This window comes from Carlito syrichta, unplaced genomic scaffold, assembly GCF_000164805.1.
Source record: "Carlito syrichta isolate Samal-C Ts95f unplaced genomic scaffold, Tarsius_syrichta-2.0.1 Scaffold288683, whole genome shotgun sequence".
NCBI classification, from domain to species: domain Eukaryota; kingdom Metazoa; phylum Chordata; class Mammalia; order Primates; family Tarsiidae; genus Carlito; species Carlito syrichta.
Window position 1 is genome coordinate 390 of NW_007232779.1, and position 17,789 is coordinate 18,178.

General features: G+C 40.6%; 1 protein-coding gene across 1 annotated transcript in view; it reads left to right on the plus strand.

The window, feature by feature from the left end:
* Nucleotides 1-520: 520 nt before the first annotated feature.
* The window catches only part of LOC103255904 (dipeptidyl aminopeptidase-like protein 6), a gene marked incomplete at both ends in the record, with an annotated part of 85,065 nt that continues 67,796 nt past the window's right edge, over nucleotides 521-17,789 (plus strand). The window contains one exon of the mRNA XM_021710353.1: nucleotides 521-641. Within this exon, the coding sequence (XP_021566028.1) occupies nucleotides 521-641 (121 nt within the window). The remainder of the gene's footprint in view (nucleotides 642-17,789) is intronic.

A 17,789-nucleotide genomic window follows, 5' to 3' on the forward strand; every position in this document is an offset into this window, starting at 1 on the left:
ATTGTTTGTATTCGAAAGTCAGTTTTCTCAGTGTCTGCCCTCCCAGGCGTCTGGGAGAGACCCATACTCTTCTTTTGGTTTTTCTTCATTTCTGTAGATTTTTCTCCCTTTACCCCTTTCCCTTCCCCTCTTCAATTCTGTTTTTGAGGGAAGGTGGGGTTGCTTTTATTTCTCTTCTGCAATGACCTGTTCTTCCTTATGAGGGTCTTCTGGTTTTGTTCACTTTTCCCTCTGCTTTACAGTCTGTCTATTCAGCAGTTTGCAGTCTTGGTCCATTCAGAGAATCTCACCAGTTCACCTATGCCGTCGCCATCTTGCCCCGTCTCCCTGATTAATCCTTAAGTGTAGGTTATACTGGAGGTGGGTGAGCCCCCATGTCTTGAGACTACCTTTGTTTTATCTAATAAATACAACGGGACAATGAAAACCATGTTGATGATTGCAGATGTTTTTAAGAACACACACCCTGTTTATAATCACTTCCCTGTTTAATACTATATCTTTTCTCTTTCCAAATTAGATATTTATCTTTGAAAACAATATCTACTACTGTGCACATGTCGGGAAGCAGGCCATCCGCGTGGTCTCCACTGGGAAGGAAGGTGTGATTTACAATGGGCTCAGTGACTGGCTGTATGAAGGTAAGCCCTGTGAGTGGAGTGTGGAAGAGGTGAAGATTTGTAGGTACTGTTGTTGCTGCTGTTGCTGCCAGATTGTGTTTGTTTTTCTTTGACTTTAACTATAAATTAAACTCCAGTGTCTCGAGGTTTTGCTAAATTAAAAAGATTATGCTGGAGCTTCTGGGAGCATCAGGCTGTCATCAGGAGCCTGAGGTGTTGAGCACTGACGAGGCGGCCAGGTATGCTGGGTTTTGTAAAGTCCTATGGCTCTTTCCTGAAGGGGAGAAGGTGTGTTAATGGGAGATTTATTATGTGAGGGGGTGACTTCTGGGAACATTCAGGGATTGCCAGTGCATATGTTTCTCTGCCCTCACTGCAAGATGCAAGGTGTCTTGTTTTGCCTTGGGGAAGGGACAGTTGAAAAAAGAGACTAAGTCAAATCTTTCCAAAGAAACCTATCAGAGTGACTTACTGTTCTGTATTCATCCACCTAGCTGGACATTTTCTACCACTGCTTTGCCTTTGACACCAGAAGCCCCCTGCTTGATTACTAAATAACTAAAAATCTGAGAGAAAAACTCTTTTCTTAAACTTTTGTGATCACTCTTTTTGTTGATGATATCTTCATTCTAACAATAACAACCAGATATTGATTGCTATTAGGTGCCAGGCACCATTGTAAGCACTGTATTACATATTACCTTATTTAACCTCTGCTTTAGATGGTTCCAGCTGGTGTAACAGGATATAAAGGGTATGGTAGATGGGTGGCTTAAACAAGACATTTTTTCTCATGATTCTGCAGTCTGGGAAGTCTGAGGTTGAGGCTGGCAGATCCAGTGCCTGTTGAGGGCTCTCTTCTTGTCTTGCACACGCCGTCTTCCTGTTGTGTCCTCACCTGGCAGAGCAGTGAGAGCTATGATCTTTTTATCCCCTTAGAAGAGCCCAAGTTCCATGCATGAAGGTGCCACCCTCATGATATTATAAATTGCCAAAGGTGGCACTTCCCAACATCATTGCCTTGGGGATTTAGGCTTCAACATATAAATTTGGGGGTGGAGGGGTACAGACAGTACATATATTCCTCAAAACAACATTTCCATTTCACAACTGAGTTATGGTGGGGTTAAATAATCTGTTCAAATTTATATAAGAGTAAGGAATATTCATTGGGAATATCATTGTTCAAGTCCAGGGCAATTACCTTTCTAAAAAACCCACATGTGGGTCAGGTATGCTTTATGCTTTCTAGCATTAGGCCAGTGAACAATTCAACTTCTTCTTAGTCTCCTGGCCTGAGACCATATGGTCACAGAATAATTTACCGTGCCAGGCTGGGTCAAGTGGGAGTCAGGAATATTCAGAGATCTTAGCATTTTCTCAAGTTAATATCATTTTCTTCCAGTGCTATTCATTTCTCAAGCAGGGATTCTGCATTGCAGTGACTTTATGTATCATAAATTATGAAGCAGATGGATATGCAAGTTTAGTATTACCTCCTATCATAATTTCATTGAAGTCACTTAAGTCATAAAGTTCTATGACTTGAATTTTTAATTTTTTTAAATGGAGGTATAATTTGTACACAATAAGATGCACATTATAAGGACAGTTTGATAAGTTTGAAATATATAGGCTGTGTAGCCCCAGCCAAGAAATAGAGCATTTCTGTCATTCCAGAAAGTTCCCTAGAGCTCCTTTCCTGCCAGTTTCTTCCTACCCCACGCCTCTCTTCTAGAGACCACCACCTCCTGGTTCTAACAGCATATTTCTGACAGACATACTGAAACTTACACATGCACACGTGGCTTCCTCTCCAGTGTGGTCTCCTAGGAAGCTTCATTTTATTCTAACATGGGTGCCAGCTCAGAGCATCCCTACGATGCCAGTTTCCTTCTGAACCAACCTTGAGGTTTTATTATCACATGATGTCCTTGGCCCCACCTGAGGGAACCATTGGAATGAAACGGACACTGGCTAGCATCCACTGTGATTATACTTGTTCAGTGTAGAAACAGCCCTAGGACTGGCATGCCCTGAGATATTGATGTCCACCAGGTTCACCAGGGAGGCATAGCTGGTAGAACACAGGGAAATTCCAGGGTAGCTGTGCCTCTCTGCCCTGGATGCAATCCCTGTGGCTGTGGGAAGGGCCTGCCCCGTATGCTGAGTAGACTGTTGACAACAAGGACTCTAAAGTCCCATGAATGTTGCCCTTGGGGGTAAAAAGGTCTTTTTCCTAAGAACAACTGGAGAACTCATCCTATCTGTTTCCTCCTAAAAACCATTTGTTTCAACATGAGATGTGCTCAGTATCTAGGTAAGGGATTGGGGATCAGAATGCTTAGTGGTTCAAAGCAAGATTTGTGAAGTTGCAGGGACCCAGAAGGGATACCAGGACCAGTATGGAATACTGGCAAGGGCTCTCCCCTCCACGGACCTCACTTTTAAGTGGTTATCATGCACCAAACACACTATGCTTTCTGAGGATTATATGAGATGGTGAAAAGAATGTACTCAGCACATGACAGATGTAGTCAGCACATGGTAGTTGCTGCTGTTGTTTCTTATAATAATAAAAATAACTTATAACAATAATTAGCATGGTTATTACTATTATTGTTTAATATTTGCTACTGTTATTTTTATTGTGAAGGGAAAATAACTAAAGGCATAGGTATCAAGGCAACCTTTCAGAGGTTGTCATCCTGCCACAGTTGCAGAAATTGTCTGACCTGAATGTTCAAGAGAGGTCAGTGAAAATAATGACCCTGAACATTCAAGAGAGGTCAGTGAAATTAATGACCCTGAACGTTCAAGAGAGGTCAGTGAAATTAATGACCCTGAGAGCCCCATTAAAGAGAAGGAGCCTCTGCAGTACTGGCTGCAAGAGCCTAGGCATCCGCTAGGACTTATCTCCTTAAAAATCCATAACCAGGAGATTTTAAATGTCTTTTTTAGTATCTTCTTAATAAAATAAAAAGTTCATTGCTTTGCCATTCAAGCTACGCTTTTGCTTTAGCAAATCCATTAAAAGAAATTTTTTCTTCAAGGCATTTACACAAAATTGTGTGGCTATGATAACAGAACCCTAAATATTTTAAATCAATCACAGTTGATGTGGCAGCTTAATCTACTTAGTGTTGTTCCCTGGAAGGTTCTATATGCTGATGCTTAGATTTCTGAAGTTAGGCACATTCGAGCCCTGGGGAATCTTGCTTCATTTTTTGGGGGGGAGGGAGTAAACTTTGAAGATTGCCTTGCCTAATCTGTGACTTAACTGTTTCACTCTTCCTTAAAAACACTGGGGAGTAGGGGAAGGCTGGGAGGAAAAATACCCTGAAAGCATCTGCAGAGGGGCTGACTCACTTGGAGATGTCAGTTCTGAGTAGAAGCTGAGCTATGTAGGTGGAAAACAGCTCCTGCAGTCTACAGGCTTGTTGGCAACCAAAGCCATATTGATTGTTTTGTCCTCCTCCTCCCCAACAAAAGGATCATCGATATATTAAACATTGTAGAATATTGAGGAGGGAGAATGAGACAAGGTAGGAACCATAGGGGCTGCCATGAACGTCCATCCCTTGACCAAAGGTTTATACACGTGCAGCATAGGAAAACCAGCAATTGACTGAAGCAATCATCACAGACCAGAAATGTGAGCTCAACACTGGCTGCGAACTCAAATGTCTGTCTTGCTCATTTTCTAAGGAGAGTCCTTGGCTCCCAGTGACCACAAACTGATTTTGATAAGCAAAATGTGTTCTCTTTATTGTATTCTTCTGGGTAAATGTCATATAGTAACATAGAATTTTGATTTTAATGTAAAATTAAAGACAGCTTACTAGGGTCTTACAACTGTTTCAAGGCTTACTTAAGTTGATTTTTTATAAACTAAACTTAAGATGTTGCTAGAGTTTTGGGGGAATTCTTCATGAGTGTCCTGTTATGAATTTGCACTTTCATGCAAGGATCAGTAATCTTGCAAAGCTCTTAATATATAACTATATGAGCAAAGAGAGAATTCTCCACATTTTTGTGTTTCTTTGTTACTACTGTTACAGAATTTGTTGAGTTTTCCAATTGCTCCTCTTTGTTTATAAGTTACTATTAGCTCATTTTCATTATTCTCATCATATGTATAAGGTAAAGGGGTACCACACAGAATTTTGGACTGATAATTAGCAAATAATGATTTTAAGTTATCCAGTGTTTCACTAAAAATGAACTATCCATACCTCTATTGACAAAGAACTCCTATAAGTCAAAATAAAGATAATTTTGCAATGACATGTCATTATTATGGAATAGCTCACACTCCTGTGGAAAGTTGGAACATGTTGCAATCATTTGAGAATGATTTCTTTCCCCTGGTGTATTTAGAAGGTCTTATTGCCTCAACTTGTTTGAAAGGCAGTGGAGGTAGGGCAGGGGACGATGAACTTGAGATAGAGCACAGCCTGGAATCATCAGGCTGAGACAACAGGGAGAGTGAGATAGTGGCCTGGAGGGTACTAATTCAAAATATAGTTTGGTGTGGATGAAATTGCAGGGTTGAGTTTTAACCTCAACTAGTCCAGAACTTAAAGTAACATGGAAGATGTAATCTGCTTGGCAAGGCAACATCGTCCCGTGGATGTCAGTAGGGATGATGTTGAAGAAGGCTCTCAATACTGCTCCTACTGCCAGTCTCTCTTGCTTGGTTCTGGAACCATCCAGTCAGGCAGCCCCTGATTAACAGCGAGTGACCAGAGGGAAGTCACTGGCCGACAGCATTCAATTTTCATCTGCCCTTTCCAGTTTCCCTGTCCTTCTCTGGTCTTTCTGGCACTCTCCACATTTCCTGCAGCCCTGCCAGACTGCTCCTGAGACCTACCTCCTCCCTGGGGTCACAGCCCTCTCCACGGTTCCCAGGGTACCTCCATCTTATATCTGCCTACCTGGAAGTTCCCCAGAGAGACTGTCTCTACTGTCCCATGCTAACCACTGCCATTCCCTGTGGGGCCAGCGTAAAGGAAGCAAGAATGTGGCCAGAGAGGCTGCAGCTGGAGGTGAGTTTAGTGCATCCTGAGTTGGAATTCAGAATGCTCTAGAAACATCGTTTGCAATGCAGTCAGACCTGTTGTACAAGTGAGGCAGAACCTTTCTCATAGAGCACTTCCTGATGAATGCCTGAACCCTGGTCATGTGATTTTTACCCTTCTCCTGTGTGTTACTGCTAACGTCCAGAGACTGCAAAGGCAGGGTTAAGGTAACGCTTGTTTTGCAATTCTTCACACAATTTCTCAAAGCATCTTTTAAAGGGTCAGCACTAATAGTTTTCTTTTCCTATGAAGTACTCTGAGAGGTACCAATGAAAGATCAGGGCCCTGGGTGGATAAATTTAAGTTTGTTAATGATTTGTGTGTGTGTGTACACAACTTCACGCCTTATAAGAAGGTGGGAGTATTACAACTAAAGCTTTCATGGAGATCACAGAGTGGTTTTGGGTATGTCTGTTCTCCACTGGAAATATATTTGTGGAAAGAAAAGGGAATGTCTTCCTTGTTCATCCAAATCACCTTAAAATTTCTAAATCCCTTAAAAGCAAAAAAAAAAAAAAAAACCTAAGTAACATTTCATGTGAACTTTCATACTGGCTTCAATTTAAATTAATGGTATATAAGATACTTTGTTCACTTTATGTGCTGCATTGGACACTGACAATGTGTTGAATGCTTGTTTCATGTAATAACCAAACCAAAGTCAGTTTGAACCATCAGTGACTGTCAGTCTTCTAGTTAATATCAGCAACCTTGAACTATTAGATGCAAATGGAGAATATATAACACACCATCTTTTTGTTCATGAGAAAGCGTTTTTAATGCCTCTTATGTGCTTTTCGTTTGTTTGTTTTTAAAGATGGGGGAGGGGGTCTCGATATGTTGCCCTGGCTGGTCTTGAATTCCTGGACTGAAGCAGTCCTTCTGCCTCAGCCTCCCAAGTTGTTGGTACAGGCGTAGGCTGCTACACCCAGCCTCTTATGTCATTTTTAAAACTCCCTGACACATTTAGACAATGACGTTTTAAGAGCTTATGGAACCCCTCTGAAGTGTAGATTCTTGATTGGTTTCTTCAAACATTAGCTGTCTCTGAAAAACCTGGTTAGGGCACTTCAACTGCTAGCAAACTGCTCCCAGGTAGTAGACCAAAGTAGATTTACACACCCATTATCCATCATATTGACCATACTGGTATTTTTAAGGTAAGTTATAGAGTCCAGAGTACAATGGGACTTGCAATGATGTTCAGTCGTGTTCATCATTACTATGTAAACCACAGATTTGCGGTTATCTGGACTTCCTGTTGATTATATCTGATTTATATAATGGGAAATATTTGGTCAGACAAGAACACTGCTATCAGTAAATTGGCAGAAATTTGCGATTTGCTTTACAGAGCTCTCTCGTAGTAGGGCAATATGAGTGTTCTTGAGAACCAGAGTTTTTGTAATGACGGTGCATGTGTTTCAATAAAAGCTTCACCACTAAAAGCTGTATGAATTCAGATGAATATTTAACCTCTTTGTGTCTCTGTTGCTTTGTCTGTAAAGGGAGGATAGCAGTATAACTCCCTACATTCACAATGGAAATTAAAATTAAGCTAATAACATAGAGTTCTTATAATAGCTTTTGGCTCTGATAAACTCTACTTGGTAAAATAAGGGGTACCTACTCTACTTCTACTAGCATTATCAGGAATCAGGAGCAATAATGTATAACTAATGACCCCTCAATATCAGTTTTGGAAACTCTTAAGTTCTATTCACTCATAAATTTTTATCTATACCATGGTTTACATAGAAAATGCAGTATGAGTTTTCAATCAACATAGAAAGGCTACTGACACAGTCTGAAGAGCCTTCTGTCTGTGTTTAGATTGTCCTTGCAGGAATCACACCCTTATTTGTCATTGATGCCTGACAGAGAGACAGCTGTTTTCTTTATGAGCCCCAAAGTTCTTGTTACTCGATAAAGATTATGCCTCATGATCTCTCGTAGAAATTAAGTCTTTAAAAAATTACATTGCACTTCATCTATGATTTCCAAAGGAGGATATGAATGTAAAAGTAATGATGAAAATATCTCAAATGTAATCAGTGTCTGGCAAGGCTATCAGACCTAGAGGAACCGTGCAATGGAGCATTGGCTAAATCAAATAGCAGTCATTCTGAGCAGTCAGTTTAATGCTTTTGGTATTTTAATGTAACTGAAATGAGCATTTTCCCTGTCTAGCCCTAGTCCCAAATCCATAAAGTATTAATGACTTTGACTTGGATAGCATGTGAATTTTACCTTGTAGAGAGACACAGAGAAGCTGAAAGCTGTTCAGGAGAGACACATTCAGCTCTGACCAGGAAATGGCTGAGATGACCTAATAGATCCATTCCTTCTATGCTTCTCTGAACCAGTGGGAGATGTCAAGTTTCTAGATTTCTGCACAGATCAGTATAAGAACGTGGTCTAAGGCAGGAAATGAAAATGTGAGGAGCATAGCATAGAATGTGATAAACACAACTAAATCAGACTGGCTGCCAAGATCCCTCTTGCACTCTGGGTCCAACTGCACCTGTGCCTCACTTGATCCTAAGTCACATCAAACCCTTCCCTACCACTACCTCCTCTTGAAGTAGCAACACAATCTTTTCATGATGCTGCCTCCTCTCCAAATTTAAATACAAGCAGGTCTTCTGAGAACACTAATACATTCTAATGCATCACCTCTCTTTCTCTAGGATCATAGATACACTGCCATCCTTTTGTTATGACAACACAAAGTGATGACCTCACTTACTTGTGTTCCATCTGAGTTTCCTTGAGAGAATATCACGTGGCCGTTGATTTTTTTTTTTTTTTTTTTTTTGGAGTTAGAGTTGGAGTCACACTCCATTTCCCAGACTGGAGTGCAATGGCATGCTCATGGCCACCCTAGTGTCGACCTGTTGGGCTCAAGCAATCCTTCCACCTTAGCCATTCAAGTAGCCAAAACTACAGGCATGTGCTACCACGCCCACCTAATTTTTTGATTTATTGTAGAGACGACGTCTCAGCAAGCTGCCCAGGCTGGTCTTGAACCTGGGGACTCGGGCAATCCTCTCACCTCAGCCTCCTTTAGTGCTGGGATTACAGGCTTGAGCCACTGCACCTCGTCGGTTATTGATTCTTTAATCACAGAATTAGGGAATGTTGGAGCTGAAGTGGATGTTAGTAGTTATCTAGTCCAGAGGTCAGCAAACTGCTTTTGTAAACAGTCAGTAATATAGAGTTCAGGTTTTACAAGCCATATAGTCTTTGTTGCCACTACTCAATCTTGTCATAGAGAAAAAGCAGCCATACACCACAAGTCAAAAATGGAATGACTGTGTTCCAATAAAACTTTATTTATATACAATGAAATGTGAATTTTATGTAATTCTCATGTCTTTAAATATGCTTTTTTCCCTCAGTCATTAAAAAATACAAAACCAATTCTTAGCTCTCAGGTCATACAAAAGAGGCAGCTAGCCAGATTTAGCTCAAAATCCATAGTTTGCCAAGAATTAGTCCAATTGTCACATTAACAGATGAGGCTACAGACATCCAAATGATTAAATGTCTGAATTCTTCCAGCTCTTGTCATCTAAATCAAGATTACTTATAATTATAGCCAATTATTTCAAATCTTGTCTCTCCAAATAAATCCAGTTACATGAAAGCAAGAACTTTATTTTACATTGTGCATTTCACAGAGCACCAAGGAAATCTCTGAGTACTTAATAAATGTTCAGAAACTGCTTTTCAATGGGTGAATTCACAAGAGAAAGTTGTATATTCTCGAAATCTCCCTCAAGGAAACCACATTGGCCCTCGTTATTCCCTATCATCAGAATTTCTATTTCCAAAAACTTTCCTCAGCAGAAAAACACCTAATTATAGAAAATCAACAGTAATTGTTAAACTCATTTTAATTATGAGTTTTGATTTACATTTCTCTGTTGATTAGGAAGGATGAGCATTTTTTCATGTGTCTGTTGGGTGCTTGTATGTCTTCTTCTGAGATATGTCTATCCATGTCTTTTACCACTTTTTAATGGGGCTATTTGGTTTTTTTTCCTTTTGGCTCATTTGAGTTCCTTGTAGACCCTGGATGTTAGGCCTTTGTCAGATACACAGTTGGCAAATATTTTTCCCCATTCTGTGGGCCGTCTCCCTGTTCTCTTGATGGCTTCCTTTGCTTTGCAGAAGTTTTTCAGTTTGATGAGGTCCCACTAGTCTATCTTATCTCTAATGGCATGGGCTTTGGGGGTTTTGATGAGGAATGGTTGCCAATTCCAATTTCTACAAGGGTGTCTCCTGTGCTTTCTAAGGTTCCTAACGTTTGAGGTTTTATGTTTAGGTCTTTGATCCATTTGGAGTTCATTTTTGTGTATGGTGATAGATAGGGGTCCTGTTTCATTCTTCTACATGTGGTCAGCCAGTTTTCCCAGCATCGTTTACTGAATAAGGTCTCCTCTCCCCAGTGGTTGTTATAGGAGGCTTTGTCAAAGATGAGTTGGTTGAGAGATTGAGGTTTTGCTTCCAGAATCTCTATCCTGTTCCATAGGCCTATATGCCCATCCTTATACCAATACCTGGTTGTTTTGATTATCGTAGTCTTATAATAAAGTTTAAAGTCTGAGAGTGTGAAACCACTTACTTTGTTTCTTTTTCTAAGCCTTGTTTTGGATATTTGTGGTCTTTTGTTTCCATGTGAATTTCTGTATTGTTGTTCCCACGTCTGAGAAGAATGATGTTGGTAATTTAATAGGCATAGTGTTGAATCTGTAGATTGCCTTTGGTAGGATGGACATCTTAACAATGTTGATTCTTTCAATCCATGAGCATGGAATATTTTTCAATTTGTTTGTGTCATGTTTGACTTCTTTGAGCAGTGTTTTGTAGTTTTCATTGTTGAGATACCACCTAACTCCAGTAAGAATGACCGTCATTTATAAAACAAAAATAACAGATGCTGGCGAGAATGCAGAGAAAAGGGAATGCTCCTACACTGTTGGTGGCAATGTAAACTAGTCCAACCTCTATGGAAAATAGTGTGGCAATTCCTAAAAGAACTAGAAATTGACCATCTCTACTACCCAGCAATCCCCTTCTTGGAATATACCCAGAGGAACTTAAATCACTCTACAAAAAGATACCTGCACCCGCATATTTATTGCAGCACTATTTACAAAAATAGCAAAAACATGGAACCAATCATGGTGCCCAGTGAAACTGGAATGGATAAAAAAACTATGGTACATATACATGATGATACATTACATAACCATAAAGAAGAACAAAATTACAAACATCGCAGAAACTTGGATGGATTTAGAGACTATAATTCTTAGTGATTTATCACAGAAGCAAATAACTGTGTACCACATGTCCTCGCTCATAAGCAGACCCTGAACATTCACCATAACACTATAAGAAAGGGATTAGCAGCAGCCAGAAACTGCCAGGGAAGGGAACAGGGAGGTACATAACATCAGTAGGGGTATCTGATCTCAAACCAGGCGAAGTGGGGACCAAAGAGAGACTCAAACTTTACCTGTATGATGACCAGTTGTATACCTAATCCTGAATTGTACTGCATAGTTTCAAAATAAGTAAATAAATAATTAGAAATTATGAGTTTCACTTTTTATCCTCAAGGATGAAAGAAAATGGAATGACATTGGGAATGATAATAGTTCCCTTAGTAGGGGTCCAGGGGTATAATTATAACTGACCAGACTCTAAACCATCTTGTAATTAGTGCCAAGTCAGAGTTTACATACTGAATAAATAAGAAGAAGAATAGCAATATCTAACTTTCAGTAAGTGTTTCTTCTATGTCAGGCCTCATGCAAATAAGCATATATAGTCCTCTCAAGAGCCCTAAAAGTTACAGCCATCCTCTGGTATCCTTGAGGGACTGGTTCCAGGAACCATACTACACCTACCCCCCTTTGCTCAGATTCCAAAATCGGAGATATTCAAGCCCCTGATATAAAATGAAGTAGTATTTACATAAAACCTACACATGTCCTTCCATATACTTTAAATCAGTGGTCCCCAACTTTATGGCATCAGGGACTGGTTTCATGGAAGACAGTTTTTCCACGGACAGGGTGGGGGATGTGCAGTCAAACCTCACTCGGGCATTAGATTCTCATAAGGAGCACACAACCTAGATCCTTCACATGTGCAGCTCACAACAGAATTCTATAAGAATCTGAAGGTCCTATGAGAATCTAAAGCCGCTGCTGATTTGACAGGAGGTGGCACTTGGGCAGTAATGCAAGGGATGGAGAGCAACTGTAAATACAGATGAAGCTTTGTTCACCCACTGGTCACCTCCTGCTGTGTTCCTAACAGATCCACCCAGTTCCTAACTTGTCTGCAGGCCCAGGGACTTGGGGACCCCTGCTTTAAGTCATCTCTAGTTTACTTGCAACACATAATACAATATGAATGCTACATAAAATAGTTTATGCTATATTTTATTTGCATTATTTTTATTGTCATATTATTTAAAAAATATATTTTCTATCGGCAGTTGGTCAGATCCATGGAGGTAGAAGCCATGAATACATAGGACTGACCAGTTGTTCTGCTATTTAATTCATGTTATGTCTTATTATATCTGTACCCTGGGAATTCTCAAGCCAAGAGTTGCCATTTAAACTAGGAAATAAATAAACTGTTCAGTTGTAGGGATGGTAAAGTTATCCCAGTGAATCTTAAAATATTATTTCAATAGTTCTTGACTGAAAAAAAATTATCTGACGAAGTTGAGGTAAGACAGTAGTACATGATTTAAAAAAAAGAACAATATTCTGCTTTTGGGATATTTGAAGCCTCTGACATCTGGGACAGTGGTGAGGGACCCTGCTTGATGAATGTAAGAAGAAATATTAGAAATTTTGTTGGGAGTTTCCTGTGACGTTCAATTATGCTTTGCCACCAGCATTCCCTATCCTGAATTTCTAAAATTAGCTCAGTCAGAATAAGACTAGAGGGAAGGTGAACTGCTCTGCCTATTAGGTCTGCTGTGCATAACAAAGACATGCAAAAGCAAACCAAAATACCACCTCTAATTTAAAACAACAGAGTACATTTCTCACTGGTGACCACTCAAGCCTACTCTAGATCAGAAAGGGAGTGGGAGAGACTCTGCTCCCCATGGTCACTTAGGATCCCAGGCTCCTGGGCTGTCTTTCTCTCAGGACTCAGTGAAGAAGGGAATGTTCAGAAGGGATACACACTGATAGAGAAATGCTTGGCCTGAAAATGATCCAGGCACTCCTGCTTGTAACTCATCATCCAGATTGTGTCATAGGATCTTACTAGATTGCTAGAAAGTAGCATCAAGCAACTGTCCAGAACAGGGGGAAACCAGACATGTTTGAGAAACAGGACTAAAGATAAGACATCTGGGCAGCATGTTTTGCCAACAATGGACCTTGAAAAATTGGTGACCAATGCAAAAGAGGAATTTTCTGGAGGGATGTTGGGGACTCTCTCAGAATCAATGAGAAGTCTAGAGGGTCAGGTTCAGAAAACAGGCAGACGTCCAGGGCAGCTGAGGGGATGAAGGGGTCCATCTGGTGGGGCCACTGCTGTGGGGTGTGAGGATGTGGAGATGGGGTGTTGTGTGAAGGGCATTGTCTGCCAAGATAACAAATGATGTCAGTGAATGAGCTGCAAATAGAAATGTCATGGCCCCCTACTGGCCCATCCTTATACAACTAGAGAAGCATACTCCAAGAGAAAGCTGGGGTCTGTAATTTTTTAGCATTGCAAACTCACCTTATCATTTCATACTTAAAGGATAATAGCTAAGAGAAGTCCACAGAACCATTAGACCTCACCATCTCTTCAACGGGAAGGCTTATAAATGTCACGTGCTCCTCTCAGTATGCTCCCTTCTGCCTTGGTGACTCATTGGAGTCTGCTCCCGATGGGTAACCCTTGAACTGCATGGGAGAAACCTGAGTGTCCTGAGAACGACTGGAACTGGCTTCAGTGTGGCTGTTATGTGGCGTTGAAACAGGTTAACTGCAAACCTCTGGTTCTCAGAACCATAGCTGTATTTGAAAACCTAGTATAGGCTCTGTCAGTATTTTGAAAGATTATTGGGTATTTTAATTCAGAATGAAGAGATTATCTACTTGGGCTTATAAAAAAATCAGAAATAAGAGGAATCTGAAAGGCAAATATTCTCTAAAGATGTAAGAAGAATTCCCATTGGTCTTGAGAAATGTTTCTTACAATTAATGACCTAATCCTGAGAGATTTTGATAAAGTAACGTATGTTTAGTGGTTATGTTTTTAAATCTTTTAAATTATGCATTGTTTGTGAGATTAAGACAAACATATTTTCACCTATTTGCTATAGAGTCTTAATGAACACTGAAGATTTTATGGTTGAAATACTTGATACTCTTGGGAACTCGAATTCCTTTTTTATTTTTCTTGTCTTTTTAAATCACTTACAGACATTAGACAGTTTACCCTATTTTTTAGAGTTTTATTCATAACAGTTCTACTAAAATGCAAGCAGCAAATGCTTGAAGAAAGATAATAAGACAACAAGACAATATGTACTTAAAACCGTTTCACTAGAGCCTTGGAAGCTGGATCTAGGCTTAGCTCTTATGCTCACTAAACTTATTTTCTAATCTCACTGGGCCTTAGTTTCCTTTTCTTGTTCTGAAAACATCGCTAGGATGGACCAGATAACTCTAGACTCCCTTCTACCTCTAACACTTTTCATATTTAAATCAGTGCCATAAATATACATCATGATGGTATAAAGTCCATGTTCTTGCCAGATGACTCTGTAATGAAACAGTTAATGATTCTCTGTTTTACTTAGTGAATGCACCAGAGCAAAGACCCTCAGTTTTAATGGTGGGGGGTATAGCACATGGATGCCCCAGTCTTTTTATCCCCCTTTCCCTTTCCTCTTCCTCGCTCCCACACATGAGACATCTGTGTACTGCGAGAACCTTAATCATGATTCTGACAAACTTCTCTATCTCCAGGTGAAACCTATCTGCTCTAAAGAAGTCAGCCTTTTCACTCATTTGCTCCCCCCTTTCATTTCTTTCTATAAAATTAACATTATTTGATTTGTTTGTTTGTTTGAGTTGGAGTCTTACTCTGTTGCCCAGGCTGGAGTACCATGGCACACTCACGGCCACCCCAGCATCAACTTGCTGGAACGGGTGTACACTACCATGCCCAGCTAATTTTTGATTTATTGTAGAGATGAGGTTTTGCCAAGGCTGGTCTCGAGCCCACAGACTCAGGCAATCCATTTGCTGGGATTACAGGCTGAGCCACCGAGCCTGGCCAAAATTTACATTATTGATATAACTTTTCTCTTTACTATGGGTTGCCCTTAGGAAAGTGCTAGTAAATGGAAAGGCATCTCATCTTCTCCACATCAGAATTTCTTGACCTTGGAATCGTGGAGAAGTCGTACTCTTTATCACTTGTTCTAAGAACTAGCAGAAGATTTGAGGAGTCAGACTTGAGATCAGTTTCTCATCCTTAGCCTTCCAACAATGGCAGCGGGTGTCCTGGGAAGGTCTGGAAGTTTACACCTTTCCATTGGGGTTGTCCTAAAGTTATCTCTGCTCTGGTTGGGAGGCCGGTCACGGCCTATTGTCTCCTCCAATGATACAAGCTCACAATTCTGGGCACCCTGAGCCAAGTCTCAGAGTCCAGGCAACCCAGCAGAATCCAGAGGGGCAGAACCCCCATACTGTGGCCACTCAAGCCGATGATCAGCTCCCTCCAGCCTATCTGTACCTTCAGTGCAAGGCCAAGCTCCATCCAATCAGTGGCAATGGATGCCTGAGTCTCCCAACTATCCAAAGAGGAGAGAATCTTTCAGCTCTTAATGGAAAAAAAAATCCACCTAGCACCTTCTTTTTGCAGGAATAAATGCATCTGGCACTTGGCTCATTTATTTAAAAAACAATAACAACAATAACAAACAAGCAAACAAACAAAAACACAACTATATGGACAGCAAGCCTATCAAATGTTCAACGGATGGTAACCGAGGAAGTGCCTGACTAGGACACTTCTTGAAAGTATCACTTTGTGAAGTCTCAGGTGCTCTCCAGCTCTCAGGACAAAACTGCCAGGCCAGCTGAAGAGTTTCAAGTCAACTCCTCTGCTCACCACCCTCCTTATTACTCAATTCTTTTATGGGTTCACTCAGACTTTCATGCTCACAGTCTTCTGTCTCTTCTCCTTAACATGTGGTTTCCATTAAAGGTGAAATTCCACCCACCATTATATGGCTCTTCCCAAATTTCATGTGTTTGTGTCTCTAAATAGATATGAGGGATATGAGAAATTAGCATGTAACAAAATTCATTCCATAAAGAAGATATTCCAACACTTGATGATAGCCCAAGTAGTCATTTCTTCAGGAATATATGAAGGAGAGAGCAAAAAAACCCTGAAGTTTATTTATAAAAAATTGTGTATTTATGCTTACATGTTTAAACTTCAGTCACCTTCAAAGTACTCTCCATTTGACACAATACACCTATCGAGATGCTTGTTGCACTGCTCAAAACAATTTCTGAAATTATCAATTTTCATCCTTTTAGTGCTTCTACCGGTTTTTGTGTCAGCTCTTCCACATCAGCAAAATGTTTCCCTTTAAGGACTTTTTTTCATCTGGGGAAACAAACAAAAAAAAGTAGCTGGAGGTGAGATCGGGTGAATAGGAAGGGTGGGGCATGGGGATCAAAAACTGCTGAACACTCAGTGAGGTGTGGTCAGATGTGCTCATAAATCACCCATCATGAAATGGGCAAATGCATTGAAAGAATCTCCAAAGAAAAAAATTCACTGAAGCCAAACACGGCCTCTCACAACAACACTAGCTGGTACACTGATGCCAATGGGTTCCTAGAACACTTTCCTCACAGGGGAAGCCTGTACTACAAGGGACTGACCTTCCAAAAGATAATTCCAGGGTGTCTGGGGTCTCTCCTCATATTTCAACTCTCTGCTAGGTTCTCATTGTTGGATTAGTCACTATGGAATACAGTGCCTGACCCAATGTGGGCACCTGATAAAGTGGAAGGAGAAGGGGCAGGGAGAGAGGGAGATGAAATAGATAAAAGACAGGGAACCTTCCCCGGAGGAACCCATATATGGACAGTCGGTCTTAAGCCGAGACCAACCTTGTGAAGCAACTCCTTCCTCCTACTGTTTGGGTATGACTCTTGGTATTGACTCTGCACCAAAGCCTTTCATCGGATCCTTCGTGGGAGACAGAGATAAGATCTGGACTTGCCTCCATGAAATTTATATAATGCAAGGTGGTATTTACCAAATTCTGTGGTACAAACTTCAACACATTTAGACACTTTTGGCAGAAAGATATATTCTGGTTTAAGACTGTAGAAGCATGAAAATTAGAAAACCCAGCAGCCGTTAATCCATTAACTCAAGTGCTTATTCTTTAAATATTTTTCCTAAATATCCCTTTCTTGAGACATTAACGAACATAGCTCATAAAACTCTTCTTCAATTTCTGTTTTTCTTTACAAAGTTTCAGATTTGAGATCCTGTAAAATGTGACACAACATAAGCATTTCCTAATATGGAGACTTAAAAAAAAGTAGCTAAGGAAAAAAGTTGAGGATTAGAAAATGTGTGGTTATTCCTCTGTCTCATCACACCACTAGGACTTTTACAGCCCTCCCCTTGTAGCTCTGATGAAGGAGCATTCCTCCTTAATGCCAGGATGAGGAAGGTGGACATGAGCTGGGCAAAACCCTCCATTTGGGGCACCGTGACCTCTCCCAGCCCTGTTCAGACATTCAGCAGCTCTGGTCTCCGTCCTCTGCCCCTGCCTTGATGTTCAGGAGGTTCTGGTAAGGGTATTCAGGATCTCATGCCCCTCTGGGACTTAGGGGTGGAGGGCAGACCTTAACACCTGGTCACTCTTCCCCCCAAAATGCTCTACATGCCAGAAATCCCCCTTTACGCCCAGTCCAAGTTAAGGTTTTCTTTTACTCTTCAGGAAGCATAGCATACTATACATTGATGGCCATGCACATTAAAAGATGATAAAGCCAGAAATAAAGGA